Source organism: Silene latifolia, chromosome 3, assembly GCF_048544455.1.
Source record: "Silene latifolia isolate original U9 population chromosome 3, ASM4854445v1, whole genome shotgun sequence".
Classification (NCBI taxonomy): Eukaryota; Viridiplantae; Streptophyta; class Magnoliopsida; order Caryophyllales; family Caryophyllaceae; genus Silene; species Silene latifolia.
This window is the reverse complement of record NC_133528.1, coordinates 138952969-138970165: the sequence shown is the minus strand read 5'-3', so window position 1 is coordinate 138970165 and position 17197 is coordinate 138952969. Positions and strand designations below refer to the sequence as shown.

Sequence of the window (17197 nt, the reverse complement as noted above, 5' to 3'; positions counted from 1 at the left end):
ACTCCTTCAACTCACATAAAAAACCCGTCTAAGCATGTTGTTGATGTGGGAGTAGGTTGTTTGTCTTTCGTGCCTTATAGTTTGAGCTTTGATGTTCCATGCTTAGCTGATGGGTGGTATAATTTGGTGGATTACTATGAGAGTTGTCAAAGAAATTCCAGAAAGCTAAGACGGTCTCTAACTTTGATGTTATAAGCTCAAATTTTATCTTGGTGCTACTTATGCTTTTGTGTATCACATGCGCAGATCTTCATACAATCTCTCAATACCTTCAACATAATTGCCAAAATAAAGGAGAATTATAAGAGTCATCGGAATCCAATGCTGAGCCGCTCTTAGCGGCTTTTTGCCTCCCCTAGCGACTAGAGTATCAGAAGGATTAGCCGCCTCTAGAGGCTCTTTGCCTCTCCTAACGGCTTTTTCCCACGTCGCTTCCTCTTTTTCGCTTGCTTTCGTGCTTTGACTTTGATACTTTGGGCCTTGACTTTTCTTTAATTCATAAGTTTTTTACTCTTCTTAACCCATTGTTAGGCATGTATGGTCCAAGACATTAGTGTAAAAATGTCTAAGTCACTTCCCAAACTCGGAATGCGATTCTCGATCACGGCACCTACACATTAGACCGAAATTGTGTAGAAACACATCCAAATAACACAACTACTACTAAAATACATAAGTGTACTAAAATAACAATAAATAACATAAATCGGGGATAAAGTAACTAAGAACTGAGTTGGTAAAGACGGTATAAAAATGTCACATCAGTTAGTGAACGTAACAGATGTCCACTACATGTAAAATGTTAATTATAGAGGGATGAATCCAATGATAGTCATGATACTCTTGATTAGTTCAAAAAAGTGACCCAAGGACGGAAGAGGAAAATTGAAAAGAAATTGAAACCTGAAAAAGTAATTGATAAGTTAGTTAAAAATTATGAGATGATAAGGTAACTGATTATATAAAAAAAAATGTTTGGTAAATTAGCTGAAATGGTAGCTGATTTTTGCTGAAATGACGTAAAAAGATATGATAATTATTTAATATTATAGATTGAAGGGTAAAAATGGAAGATTAAATAAGATCGGGTAGCTTATTTCTCAATTGCTACCCCCATGTAGCATTTCAATTCAGGTACTTGCCAAATACTTACAAAAAAAATAAGGTAGCTAAAATTTTGGTCAAATAAGCTACTTTGGTCAATAGACTATCTAAAAAATCATGCCAAACAGAGAAGCATATTTGTTCTTTCAAACTTCAACGGTGTATATACTTCGTACATATTTTATATTATCTCCCTTTTTTTTTGCTATATGTCCTTTTTAAACATATTACTTCCCTTATCTATACGTTATGTGTATCTATCCTAGGTATAGTAGATTAATTTATTAAAAGCTAAAATTGGAATGTTATAAAGGATGGGTGGATGATCCATATCTCAAATAGTTTTTTTCAATGTGATTTGAACAATAATTTATTTGAAGAAAAAAAAAATCTGCTATTTACTACCTTTTTTGAAAAATTATTAGTTGTTGTTGGCTTGTATGTTTCTTTAAGAGAACAACAACTATGTTCAATGTATAGTAAATTTACACCTCAGAATAATATAGGAATGAATTCATATCTCCTTTTTTTAAGAGAAAAGAACAATTCATTAATAGAACAATATACGACATTTACAAAGGATATGTATAATCGAAAACAAATCTAATGGAAACCAAAGAAAAATAATTTTCTTATAAACTAGGGATCTCAAAATAACATCTGACAATTCGGCTCGTCCTATTATCGCTATCTTCATGTAGCTTTTGAGGGGATCCTTCGTTTGATTTATGAGATAAAATTTATCTTTGACTGGTTCCAAGGATCGTTGACAAATCACTTGTACCCTTTGAAAGAACACGCTACGAACCATCAACGAACTACTCTTTACTATATTAGTGATGATACTAAACCCACAAATAACCGGAAAGACCCGATAAGGGATAGAAAAATGAGAAAAATGATTCTCACTAAAAGGGAGACTTTTATTGAATAGAAAATAGATCCGCATGCTATTAATTGAAATATGAAATAATTTTTTCCATATGATGAAGTCAAATACAATTTTACTGCATTTATCTCAATCATTTGTTTAACTTTAATTAAAAATATCTCTAATTTATTTATCTTTAATTAAAGAATAAAAACAAAATATTTGATTGAGGGACTGTATAGGCCCTGTTTGGTAAACAGCGGATTAGTTTTAGCATAAGCAGATTGCAAAAGCAGATTATAAATGGCAGATTTTATCAGAAGGTTTGATTAGCATATTATAATTAGCAAAATTAATTTGAGTGTTTGGTAATTGGCAGATTACGATGAGTAGATCGTTACTTTTCTTTGTAAAATGGAGAAAAATTTCCTATTTTACAATATGCTAACCAATATGCTGGGGTAAGCAGCATATTGTAAAACAGGATATTGACCGCAAATATGCTGTTTCAACATGTTGTTTACCAAACACTAAAATTAGCATATTCATTGGTCAAACATGCTAAAACCCTTGAATATGCTAAAAATTGGCCAATATACTGTTTACCAAACAACGCCTGTATACATAGAGAGATTCACACTTAGTTTTATGTAGGTTAATTTACAAATCGACCTTGATATTTATTTACATTGTTGCACACCGTGTCACTTTTTTCTTTTCCTAATTGTTAGAAACTCGTAATGCCATTGTCGAAAGGCAAATTGATCAATTATGTTAGGTTAATTTTGTTTTTCTTTTTTTTAAAAGTTCAACTTGTGCTCGGAGTAGATAAGCATCCTTAGTTCATTGCATATGATACATGAGTAACATGACTTTTGTAATAATCATATTGTTTTCGATTATTTTAGATTTAATCTGAATGTATATCAATAGTGACCAAAACAATGTATCAAAATAAAAATTTGGGTTCATCTCTATACTCGTACATAGTTGAGAAAAAGATCATAAAACTCAAACTCGGGTATACTCATGTCGAACATACAAAATCTTAATAAATACGAGTATATTAATTTTGATCGGCAAAGGAATGAGGACAATAACAAACCCTGTATATGAATAAGCTCGTAACTTAAGATCGTGTATTTTTGGATGACGGCAAAAAACTATCATCGGAACTTGTAATATGTATGCATCTCGAAAAGCTAATATTTCATAATAAGTACGACCTACTTTTTTTGGATAACGGGAAGAATCTATCTCACCACTTTAATTAAATAAACGAGTTATTTCCCGAGTACGCTCCAATTGCACGAAGGCGGGAGAATTGCCAAGCTAATTTAAATTTCAAGACACAATACCCGCGGTGTGTAAGCATACACGATATTATTAGTTTAGTCGATTCAAAAATTACCATGTTGTCATAAAAAAAATGTCGTCATTAGTCGAAAAATATCTACAAAGATGAACAAAACCTTAACAAATTACATACTAGTTCAATCTGATTTGGCCATTACTTTAGGAAATTATTTTATAAATGGCACAAAATTGTTACTATAATTTTACCGTTCAAGTAACAATGCATTTCATAAACGAACGTTATTGATACGTAAGTGGCATCTCTCGTTGAGAGACCTCTCCTATATAAATGAGCAACGTGCATAATTAATCATCATGCAATTAACGCAAAAAAAAAAAAAATTATTGTCCTAATTTCACACACAATATCATCATGGTTTCTCGTCGTACCACATCGGTTGTGAAAGCTAATGAACTAGTTACTCTTTGTGGAGTTGAAATTATGATGGTTGTGTATGCTCCAACATGTAACAATAATGTCTCATCTTCTTCGATTGTCCAAAATAACTTAATCGAGCGTGCTAATAAGATAGCTAAGCTCGAAAATGAAATTCAGGAGGTCGAAAAAAAAATTAAGATCGAAGAGAATATTTCAAAAAAATATAAGGAAAATGGAATTGTTGAAGATCTTGGAATGTTATATGCAAATAAGCCTTTGAAAGAGCTTGACAATGATCAATTGATGGAGATTCGTGGGAAATTAGGTGACCTTCAACAAAAGATTGCCAAAGCAATTGAAGAAAAAATCATTAAGGGAGAGGACAAAGATGAACCAAGCAACAAGTAAGCTATACTATCATGATTCATGATTATGGAACTTATAAAGTGTATCTTAGGTATGTTTGTCTAAGAATATTATTATGTAATCGTGATCATTATATAATAAAGGTTGAACTACTTTGAATTATTGTTCTTTATTTATCTTGGCGTAATGTATTAGTGATTTTATTTTACTTAATTTTTAATCGCTGAAATGTATTGCCAGATTTCTACGAGGGTTAGTTCTAACTTATGTTATTACAAGTTCTGGACAATTAGCACCAACTCATAGACTATACAACCAGTTGTATATGACCATATGTTATACGGTGTAGAATCTGAGCTTTGTGATTAAGTATCCAAGCTTTATGTTAAAGAATACGAGCTTTATTAGAAAGTACTGAACTCATCCATTTACACATTCAAAACATAAACTTTGAACTAGCTCAAAAAGAATGCATATAAGCTCGAATTCTTATACCTTGGTTGTACAATGCTTTTGGTACAACTGGATGTATAATCCTATTTGTGATTACATGCTCTTGAGACAATCGTCATCTGCAAATGAAGTATTTAAATTTTGTGTTGGTTATGGTTATTAATTTTTATGTTTGGTCATGAAAAAAAAATTGTTAGTTATTTCCGTTACTTTTGTAGAGAAAGAACCACCGTTAATTCTGTTAATAGTAGTTGATTAATTAGTTCAAAAGATTTTTGTTTATGATCATATTCTTACGAAATTTGGATTTTCATTTATGTTATCATCGTATTAGTTCTTGGATTTCGAGTACAAATAATCGTTTGCATTGAAGTATTCACACTTTATTGTTTGTTAATTTTCCTTTGATGCAAAACCGTGTTAGATCTCTGTTATTTTTTGTTCAGAAACAACCACGGTTAATTATTTCAGTTAACATTAGTCAATTGATTGATAGAATTGAGTCACTACATCTTTATGTATGATCATATTCTTACGAATTTTAGAGCTTTACCTACGCTTCAATCATATATGTAGTTCTTGAATCTCAAAACTAATAATCATTTGCATCAAAACTAATATTAGTTATTTCCGTTATTTTTATATAAGATTATCATTGCGATTTCAGTTGATATTGTGAAGACGTGGCATCATGTATGAGCTTATAATAATGGGGGACTTGATCATCATTGATGAAGTAGATTAATGTAATTAGAGAGAAAGTTTAGTGAGAAAATGTAGTGAGAGAGAGAGTAAATAAAACTAAATGTATTATTAATGAGTATGTACAAAGAGTTTGTTATATACAAGTATGTGTTAGTATGTGCTAGTTACAGCTAATCTACAGCTAATTAGTCTAACTAACCACTATACTTCACATCCCCCCTTCAAGGTGAGTTTGCTAAGTGAGGATCAAATAGTAAACCCATCTTGGAGGAAAGAAAAAAATGTTGTTGATGGCCTAAGGGCTTTGTCAACAAATCTGCAAGTTGCAAACTAGACTTCACATGTGTAGTTGCTATCACCCCTACTTGCACCTTCTCTCGAACATAATGACAGTCTATGTTCAGGTGCTTAGTGCGTTTCATGAAACACCGGATTAGCTGCTATATGTTGGGCTGACTTGTTGTCACAAAACAGTTGCACAGGAAGTGGAATATGAACATCAAAATCACATACCAAATTCTGCAACCAAATAACGTCTCCTGCAGTATAAGACATTGCTCTGTATTCGGACTCTGCAGAAGATTTGGAGACTGTCTTTTGTTTCTTAGTCTTCCGAGAAATGAGAGCTCTACCAAGGAAAGTGGATTGTCCAGTAACTGACAAGCAGCTGAACTGACAAGCACCCCAATCAGCATCACAAAAACTAGTCAATGTCACCGTGTTGTGTATGTGCTGGATAGAAAAGTGCAACATCTTTGGTTCCTTTGAGATATATATTTGAGGACATGTGTGACAGCTTGTAAATGAGGCTCCCTAGGAGCACTTAGAATCTGACTTAAATGTTGGACGGAATATGATAGATCAGGCCTAGTGAGATTAAGGTAGAGTAACTTTTCCACTACCTTCCTGTAGATTTCTGGTTCTGACAGCAAAGTCCCTTCATCAGTAGAAAGTTGGAGACCTCTAGGGAGAGGAAATTGTGCTGGCTTACAATTAAGCACTCCAGCACCATGAAGTAGATCAGCTACATATTTTCTTTGATTTAGAAGAATTCCTTCACTTGATCGAGTCACTTCAAGACCAAGAAAATATCTTATTTCTCCCAAATCTTTTATTGTGAATGTTGTGTCAAGAACTTGCTTCAAATGTTTTATATATGAAGCATCTGACCCTGTGATCAACAAATCATCCACATACACAAGGACAGCAATAAATGAGTTCCTCTGTTTCCTGAGAAATAAGGAGTAATCTGATTTAGATTGAGAAAATCCCTGAGAAAGCTTGGACAACTCTATGTTCCACTGCCTGGATGCATGTTTCAGGCCATAAAGAGATCTCTTTAATCTGCAAACTTGACCACTAGAAGCCTTTGAATATCCCTCAGGTGGATGCATATAAACTTCCTCATCTAGGAAGCCATAAAAAAACGCATTATTGATATCTAACTGATTGATCACCCATCCCTTTGCAGCAGCAATGGCCAACAAAACTCTGACTGTTGTGAATTTAGCAACAGGGGAAAAAGTGTGCTTAAAGTCTTTGCCTTCAATTTGATTATATCCTTTCGCCACTAACCTAGCCTTATATCTTTCAATAGTTCCATCTGGTTTGTGCTTAATCTTAAACACTCATTTGGAACCAATGGCTCTAAAACCAGGTGGCAATTGAGTAAGCTCCCATGTCCCATTTACCTCCAAAGCATCTAACTCTAACTGCATGGCATGTATCCACTTGGGATCAGTACTGGCCTGGTGATATGTAGAAGGCTCGTGAACAGAAAGGACATTGTTGAGGGATGCAGTAAGTTCAACAGGATATGATGTGATATCAAAGACGGAAAAAACAGATGAAGATGTTGTCTTTAGTGTGGGGCAAACAAAATCCTGAAGATTGTTTGGCGCCCTGGTGACTCTGCTGGATTTTCTAGATGGTTCAGGTGGAGCTCCTGTTTAATTATTCACAATGATTTTTGGCATTGATGACCCAAATATAGGTACATCAGAAGTGGCAGGAATAACAACATGAGTATTCATATCAGGTAAGTTTTGCTGGACAGTATCATTTTGATCATGAGAGTGCCTCATGAAATTTTCACCAGGAAACTCGGAAATGTGAGAAGATTTAGGAGCAGTGTTTGGTTTATCTGATTTGTAGGGGAAAATGGTTTCATTGAAAATTACATCTCTACTCACTATGATCTTATGCTCATCCATGTCATAAAGTTTGTATCTTTTTTACCAAAAGGATATCCAACAAATATACATCTTCTAGCCTTAGAATCAAATTTGTCCCTTTGTCTAGATGATATAAGAGCAAAACATAAGCATCCCAGTATCCTTAATTCATCATACTTAACTTCTTTCTTCAATAAAACTTCATAAGGTGTTTTCCAACCAAGAATAACTGTTGGCAATTTATTGATTACATGGGTGGCTTCAAGTAAGCACTCTCCCCAGAACTTCTTGGGTAAACTAGCATACAACCTCATGGCCATGGCTGTCTCAACTAAGTGCCGATGATTGCGTTCTACCCTCCCATTCTGTTGGGGTACACCAGGTATGCTCCTCTGATGTAATATCCCTTTATTGGAAAACAACTTAGAACAAACTTCTTGAACAACTTATGTCCCATTATCACTTCTGACCACCTTAACAGAAGTATTATACTGATTTTTTACTTGAGAAAAGAAATTATCAATGACAGTGGAGACAAATTCCTTGGTTTTTAAAAGAAAGGTCCAAGTAATCCTAGTATTATCATCTACTATGGTAAAAAAATAATGAGCCCCTGTAATGGTGGCCACTCTATATGGTCCCCATAAATCAACATGTATCAAATCAAAAGGTTTTCTTACTCTAGAATGATCTCTGGTAAAAGGTAATTTGTGCATTTTTGCTGAAATACATGTCTCACAATTATAATCCTTCAAATTCAAACCATTCATTTCAGGAATATGACTCATTTTTACAATAGATATGTGTCCAAGACGTGCATGATACAAATCAACTTTGTTATGCCTACTACATCTGTCAGTAGCTGAACATAAGAAACTTCTATTAGGGCTAGAGAAACAACTAATATTATTGTTGACATCAGCATTCTCAAAAGAAATATTTTGATGCAAGACAGATTGTTTGAGCTTGTAAAGACCTCCCTCTTTTGGACAAACAGCCACAATCTGCTTATCCAGGGCCTGTACAACACACTTAGTGTCATCAAACAATGTTGTCATGCCAGAATGAACAGATATTTTCCCAATGGACAACAAATTATATTTGATGTCAGGAACAAATAAGACTTCAGACAAAGCTATTCCTGAATGTAGATTTATGTCACCAGAATATTTAACTAGTTTGATTGTACCATCAGGAAGTCCTATTAGTATAGGCTTAGGCATAAGATTTAAGCTGACAAATAAGTGTTTTTGAGATGTTATATGATTGGTGGCTCCAGTGTCAAGTATCCATTCTATTTTATTAGAGCAAGAAGAATGTGAAACTGCATTTGTCGCAAGGATTATACCTGCAAAATTGACTGAAGCACTGGAATAGTGTATTCCACTATCTTGGTTGTTAGAGATGGCTTGCATAACTTGCTGATATATAGCATTCACTAATGCTGGGTCCACCTTTGGCAGCTCTTGTCCTTTCCCTGAACTCCCAGCAACAGGATGAGCACCCATATCTGATCTCTCATCAGCATAGTCGAAAGGAGTATCATTTTGCATCTCTATTGCGTTAGCAGCAAACCTTTGGTTCTGAGGATTTGTCTTCTGTGCAGTAGCTTTCCTAGCCAAATAACCTGCACGAAGTTCAAGATGTAACACAAAGCAAGACTCAACAGTATGTCCACCTTTGTTACAAGTAGTGCACCATCTGTCATTGTACTTAGGCCTCTTGTTGCTGTCTTTCTCCCAAACATTCCAAGGTATCTGAGGTCCCTGATTTGCACCACTTTGAGGACACTGATTACCACCATTTATGACTCCTTGAGACTTCATAGCAGCTAAAGCACTGGAATCTTGTCCAGTTTGAAGAATCTGAGAAATGTTCTTCTGACTTTCTACTTGTTGCAAAATTGAATACGTCTTATTTATGTTAGGCAAAGGATCCATAGACAGGATGTTAGTTCTCAAATTCTCATACGAACTATTCAACCCCATCATGAAAGTGATTAATTTCTCTCTGGACACTGCTTCTAACATCTTCTTGAGAATATTGCAAGTACATTTTTCTAAGGCACCACAGTCACAATCAGGAAAGGCTTCAATTTCATCGATATCGTCCAATCGTCTCTTCAGATTAGTAAAATACTCAGCCACAGAGTCATTATCTTGTGAAATATTCCTTATTTCTTTCTTCAATTGGAAAAGCAAAGGTCCATTAGATTGACCATACCTTTCACGTATCTACGTCCATAACAGAGCAACCGACTTAGCAGATATGTAGGCTTCCTTGGTCCCTGGAATGATTGTGTTGACAATCCAGCATCGCACCATAGAATCACTCCTAAGCCACATTTGTAACCTCTGCGAAGTCGAAGCAGGTTTCTGGACAGTTCTGTCAACGAATCCTCGCTTGTTTTTTTATTCGAGTGCAAGTAGTATACCTCGGCTCCAATGTGCATAATTCTGGCCATTGAACACAGTTTCAAGTAACTTCATCCCTGAATAATCTGAAGTAGAGAGGAATAAAGGATCGTCATACGAATTATTGTTGATCGCTGTAAAATCCGTATTTTCTGACATTTTGATTGAAATTTTCAGAGAATCAAGAAAATTCAATTGAGATGATCGATTTTGACAAAGAATCGATGCGAAAGAAGTTAAAGATTGATCTGAAGTAAGCGAAAAGAAAATATAACGAATTTCGAAGAATTTGCGAAGAAAATCGCAAAACCTAATTTTTAGGGATTTTTGATTTATCAAAGTAAACGATGTTTGGAAGCGAAAGAAAGATCTAGAAGATGAAAGAGACAGGTATTACACCCGCTCTGATACCATGTGAAGACATGGCATCATGTATGAACTTACAATAATGGCGGAATTGATCACCATTGATGAAGTAGATTGATGTAATTAGAGAGAAAGTTTAGTGAGAGAATGTAGTGAGAGAGAGAGTAAATAAAACTAAGTATTATTAATGAGTATGTACAAAGAGTTTGTTATATACAAGTATGTGTTAGTATGTGCTAGTTAGAGCTAATCTACAGCTAATTAGTCTAACTAACCACTATACTTCACATATATAAATTTTCAATCAATGGAATGGATTGATACATAGGATTTCTTTTGTCGTGGTTATGCTCTTAAAAAAAAATTAAACTTCATTTTATGTATCAATAATAAACTTGTAGTTCTTAAATCCACAATTCATTGTTGCATTAAAGTATATATTTTTTTTCCTCTCTTTATCAATGGCCCGTTGATATTTATTAATGAGTTAATAGTTGCTATAATTTGTTGATCTTGGGTACAATTCATTTATAGACTTAATGAAGAAGTAATTACCGGTATTACAGAATTTAATCTGAAAATGTCGGTTATTATATTAGAAAATAATTAGAAAGCTCTAATCTATTACAAGACTGTTAGTAATTTTTCGGAAAGTTAGACAAACAATCACATAATTTCGGAATTTCCTTCGGTTCCCTAATAGTCGTTGATTACCAGTATCTAATATGTTTTGTTTTGATTTTTTTTTACTCCTTCACTCGACTCCTTGATGATCGTTTATAAAATAATACCTAATGTAGGTTTTTATTTATTTGGTCGAAAGATAAAAGATGTAAATTTATAACTACTTCACGGTGTTGAAGTAAAGTTCTCTAATTATTTTCTAATAATTGTTTAATCTTTCTAACGTGTACCTTTATTATATAGTTTAAAAAATTAAGATTCCTTACAATTTCAAATAGATATTAGTTATATTAATTTGTCATATTTTCTAGTGGTTAATTAAGGACTCATGATTTGCCTATTGAATCTTTGTTTATGAACATTCTGGCCGGGATTCACATCTTTATTGGATTGTCAATGATTTTTTTCATGTTTGTTACTAGTTATGTTTTAATATAATCATTTGTTATTGTTTTTTTTATCAGATTGGAAACAGTTTTGTAACTAATTGCCACAATTAGATAGTAAAATGAAGAAATGTTCAAATAATTATTGTATACTATTATATCATTATATCATGGATCCTGATAATCAACGCCCCGGGGGTTATTGATAGTGGGTATTACTACATCAAAACAACAAAAATGAACTGTAATAATATTGATTCCCTTCCCTCATAATGAGGCCTGATATGAATGAATCAACCCACGACAAATGCTACTGCCAAACAACTCTAAACACCCCAACCACCACCACCCTCCGTCCCAATCATCACCTATCACCACCAAAATCTCATTGCCTTTATCGCTGCTTTCCGACGACCACCAATATCTCCTTCCTCTGCGCCATCACTCGTCCTTGAGCACCCAAAACAGCTCGGAAAGTTACCCTTAGTCGCCGCATAGACCACAAATCACCAATTAATAATTATCAAACCACCAGTAAAATGGAGTTCCCTACTTCCATATTCGGTAATTTTCGTAAAAGGGATTAGGTTCGATTCAGAGTGGTACCGGAAAATCAAACCTAATCACTTTTTCAGATGACTCTGTCGGCTTCGCCGCCGGATACCGAACCAATAGACACCTAGGAGGGGATGGTGAACCCCTTTCCGGGAATGGGGTTAAAAGAGGGTTGTGGTGGTAGTTAGGGAGGGCGGTTGTCGTAGGGATGACCTTGAAATATTGGTGGAGATTGAAGGAGGAATTGGTGGGTGGGCTATATACTCAATTTGGTGATAACCTTGAAATCGTTTACCAAACTCTGGAGGTTGAGGATGAATAATTATGGTTCCCGTATATCCAGGAGGAATAAATCTCATTTATTAATCTTTATTAATATTTTAATGATTTTCTTTTTCTTTTTTTATCTTAACCGACGCCCCGGAGGCTGTTTGTAACATTTGCCTTATATCATATATATTATTTATGGATGTCCGTTACGCATTTAACATGTTATATATTATCAATATTAAATACCCCCTAAGTTACAATAAAGTGTAACTATAAATAACATGCAAAAGTACTCAAGGTTAATACAATTTTTTCAACCGTTCTCTTTCCTTCTATGCATATTACTCGTACATTTATCTTCATTTACACTCTTCTTTTTCCTCTTCCCTCTCTAAGCATCGACACCTTCTCTCCTCTCTCCGCATTTCGCACCGCCACTCACGACCCCCTCTCCTTCTCCGTCGAGCACTTGTTGCCGCCGTCCACTTGTTTCTCCCTCGACCACCTGTTGCCCATGCCACGCACCGCCCTAAGATGAGGGAGAGACAAAAAGCATTGGAGGCAGGTCAGTAATACGGTATTGAGACGAGGGAGAGAGAAGAAGGGCGATGAGATGGGTGGGGGTCGACAGAGAAGGAAAAGGGCGGCTAGTGGTGGTGATTGGTTTGTTGGTGATGGTTGTTATTGTTGGTGGTGGTGGTGATTGTTGGTGAAGAGAGAGAGAGAGAGATAAGATTAATTAAAGTAATTAGTATAAAGTTACACCTCCAAATTAAAGACTAAAGTTACATCTCCAATGAATAAAGTTACATTCTAAAGGACTAAAGTTACATAAATTTGTCTTAAAATTACTTAAATTTGAATTAATATTTTCTAATAATTGTTCGATGTTTCTAACATATGCCTTTATTATATAGTTTAAAAAAGCATTAAGTTCTCGTAATTTCAAATAGATGTTAGTCATATAACATTGTCATATTTATGATGGTTACCTGAGGAATCATTAGTTCCTCGCAAGTTCAAATAGATATTAGTCATATTACGTTATCATATTTCTTGCTTGTGACTAGTTATGTTTTAAAACAATTATGTCCTATGTTTTTTTTGTTATTTGTCACATTGCAAACAATTTTAAAACTAATTGCTACAAATTGGTAGTAAAATGAAGAATCGTTAAAATAATTGTGTATGATATTTTTTTTAAAGTAAAATACAATGAATTTTGTGATGGTATATTCAAATGACTTGGGTAAGAGATTGTGATAAATTTGCTTTAATGTTTAGTGAGATGTTGAAGAAACATTGAAATTTTCAACACAACAAGTTGTTTTTAAATCTAGTACTAAAATTTAATAATTCATTGCTTAAATTTGAAGGTTAAACAGGAAAAAAGATGATTTTGTTCAAATTTTTTGTGTTATTCTAGATTAATGAGCTTTAACATGTTGGTTCCACTAAATATCATATATGTTTGTCTGAGACGATAATTTGAATGATGTAATAGTTTGCACTTATTAGAAAATTTACATACATTATATAGAAAGTTAGAAACAATGTTTTTTTAACAATTTACAACTAAAAAATACTAATATTATCATCAAAATGAGAAACGGAAAACGTAAAAAAAAAAAGGTCACAACTTTTTATCTATATTCATGAATCATCATGAGTAGTAATTTCGTCAATGTCTGATTTTATTTTAAAATTACAAAAAACATCAAATCCGAAAAATAATCTACCTAAAAAGAAAAATATGTTTCTACAAAGCTTTGAAATAGGTATGGTAATATATTTCGCACAATAAAGGAAATTAGATTATATATGGGATAAAATAAGTATTTGTTGGATTTGTTGTCATGGCACATCAATCCTTGGAATTATACCAAAGTTGATCGATTTGATTATTAAGAATTCTTATCTCTAAAACCAGTGGTCAGCAGTTCGATTCCTGAAAAAATCAAACTTGAAAGGGCTCTACCCATTAACTAGCATTTCGTACCCGAAGGAGATTGTCCTAACTGTCGGTAATGGATACTCTTGGCCGACACAAAAAAAATCTTTAGAACTATAATATTGAAACTTGTACAATGACTCAATTAACTCTAATATTTATTTGAACTATACACAAGTAAAAATTATAAAACTAAGATTATGCAACAAGAATGCTTAAGTGCCTAGTAATACTTCCGTCGTTCCATTGATAGAGTTATATACACTTTTTTTTTACAAATTATCGTCACATATTTTGAAATCAAGGACGAAAAGAAATGTTATTTAGTATTAACAGTTTACATAAATTTAATTTTGTTTTAGAAAAAGCCAAAGTGGACGCTCAAAAAATGAGAAAGACTTACATCATCTATCGCGGATGTTTCCGATTTCTTTATTTGCGTATATCTTAATCCTTTTTTGACATTATATTATATTTGTCGCTTAAAAAAAATGAAATTTGTAAAAGTAATGGTATACGCGGATAACATAGCCCATGCCAAATATATATAAAAAAAATGAGATAGCATCACCAGGTACCTTCGATCACGATAATACTACATATAGAATTAATTAAAATAATAGACTAAAGAATATGTGAGAGAATGATACTGAAACTCGATAATACCGTAAAACATCATGGTAATACCCTAAAAACCCAATTTATTAATTAATATAGGAACTTTCCAGGAAAAGAGGCAAGTGTGTATGACCTTATATAAATACCACAACCTAGCATGCATTTTTCTCATACACATAAAAATCCTAGAATTACTTTGTTTATTTCTAATAGTCATAATCATGGTGAAGCCAACTACTAGAGGCAGGCAAAAAATTACCATGAAAAAAATTGAGGACAAAACTCACTTAGGCGTGACTTTTACAAAGCGCCGAAGTGGTCTCTTTAAGAAGGCTAATGAACTCATTTGTCTTTGTGGCATTCAAATAGCCATCCTTATGTTTTCCCCTGGTAACAAAGCTTATTCTTTTGGTCACCCTTCCGTTCACTCCATATTTGATCGCTTTTTAGGTCATGATAGGAAGCGATCACAGGTAATATAGCGAGAAATAGAAACATACATCTGATGTACTACTTCAGACCTCATTAGTTTTTGAGCTTATGTGTATTTTTTCTGAGCTTTTTAAAGTTTATAAGTTATATTTTAATTTTGTGTCTTCAAAACTCATATTTAACTGAATTTATAAATGTTTTTGGGTTATATTGTAATTTTTTGAGTTTAATGTCTAACTGAATTAACTCGGAAACTTTATAGTAAAACTCAGAAACTTTAAAACAAAACACGAAAACTTTATTATAATGCTAAAAAACTAAGCAGGTAATACATCAATCAGATGTATAATTCATTTACTGTTTTTTTTAGTTTACCTTATTGTGTTAACAAATTATCCCAATATTTAATTTATAAACTTTGGTAATGTGCAGAATATGAGCCATGGCCTCTATGTGAACGAGTCCAATATTGGTAGTACCTATCACAAGGCTAAGATTGATGCACTGAATGCGCAACTCAAAGAGGTCGAAAGAGAGATCGAGGTTGAAAAAAATATTGCTAAAGACCTCAAAGAGCGCGCCAAACAAGGCAATACTATGGCCATGATACCTCGAGACCAGTTGACGTACCAACAAATGTTGCAACTTCGTGACATGGCTCAAGAGTTGGAACATAAGATTTCTTCTGCTATTCACCAAAAAATGACAGATGCAAATCTCATTATTCCAAATAATAACCTGGTTATAGTTGGCGGAGAGAGGGTTATGTACAATAACTTTGTCCAATTTCATGAATCAAGCAATAACTTGGACTTGGGTCCTAATTTCGGAACATGGAACTTTTAGGATTATACATATATATATGTGTTATTGAATAAAGTGTTTATGTTTGGTTAAGAGAATCATCTATATCTCATATCATTGCGTCTTGTTTCAGACGGGCTTTTTTTATCTGAAATAATAAGACAGATTTTGTAACCATTTTACAGTTAAAGGTGACCATTATTGAAAAACCAGTTACTATAAACTGTAACACTGCTTATAACATTGTGGTTACATTTTAACTTTTTTCAAATTTGTAAGCTTAAAAATCTCAAATACCTTAACTTATTGTGAACTTGCTCATCATTTTCGCTAAATCATTTGATTTCAGTTTATTTGTTTGTTGATTATTGTCATTGATAAATATTTGTTATTTTCATCATCTTTATTGTTAGTTATTATTTTAAATAATCGTTATTTTAGTTAACAAATTTGACGTTATAATGTGTGTTGCCATAAACGTGTAGAACATAGTAAGACAACCTGGCCAAGTAATAATTACTTGATGTAAATGAATATAATTACGAGTATGTAATAATATTTTGTACGAGTACTAAATTATGAATGGTCGTTAAGTTCTAATATACATCACCGTTGTTGTGATTTCTTGATATTAATTCTCGGAAGTCATATTTTCACGGAGAATTTGACTAATCCACTCAAGGTAGACCTGTCAAAATATTAATCTAACCTAACCCATTTTTCAGGTTCAAAGACTCATAATCTTGACCTGCGATCCGATTAACCAAAACCAAATTGACCCGTTAGGCAGGGGCGTCTTAAAACAAATGGAGGCCCAGTGCGAAATAAGAAAACGAGGCCCCAAATATGAATGCACAAGTATATTATACTTCGAGATTTGTATTGAATTTCATCAATAACACTTATATATCCGTTGACCAAAACCGGAGGCCCGGTTTCCACGCCCGTGGTTGCCCGGGGCCTTAGACACCCCTGCCGTTAGTTTAGAGTCGGAACTCGACCTGGCCTGTTCGACTCGTTGGCTCAAAGATAAATCAAGAATATCATCGAAATATATTTACTCATTATATTTATAAAATCTGTGGTGATTCATTCGGGGATGGTGAGCAGATTGTGACATGTGATGATGTTTACTAGCTATGGGGCCGTTATGGGGAAACATCACTAGAGTCTAGCTTCCGCTGTCAAGAGATTTATCATTCAGTTTTTAGTCGTTGAACATTAGTAATGTAACACCCCCTCATACCAAGGTTCCTTACCAAGGACTACCCTAACATGAAAAGCTATTACCATCTCGGTTTCCCGAGGT

General features: G+C 33.7%; 2 protein-coding genes across 2 annotated transcripts; one reads left to right on the top strand and one right to left on the bottom strand.

Moving 5' to 3' along the window:
- Nucleotides 1–7854: 7854 nt before the first annotated feature.
- LOC141649791 (uncharacterized) lies at nt 7855–9981 on the bottom strand. Its single transcript, XM_074458470.1, has 3 exons — nt 9843–9981; nt 9752–9762; nt 7855–9642 (listed from the first exon to the last, which is right to left on the bottom strand). The coding sequence occupies exons 1-3, from the start codon at nt 9979–9981 to the stop codon at nt 7855–7857; spliced, it is 1938 nt and encodes a 645-aa protein (XP_074314571.1).
- Nucleotides 9982–14873: 4892 nt separating this feature from the next.
- Nucleotides 14874–15930, top strand: LOC141649789 (agamous-like MADS-box protein AGL29). Its single transcript, XM_074458469.1, has 2 exons — nt 14874–15125; nt 15517–15930. Exons 1-2 carry the CDS (start codon nt 14874–14876, stop codon nt 15928–15930), a joined length of 666 nt encoding a protein of 221 aa, XP_074314570.1.
- The last annotated feature ends 1267 nt before the right edge of the window (nt 15931–17197 follow it).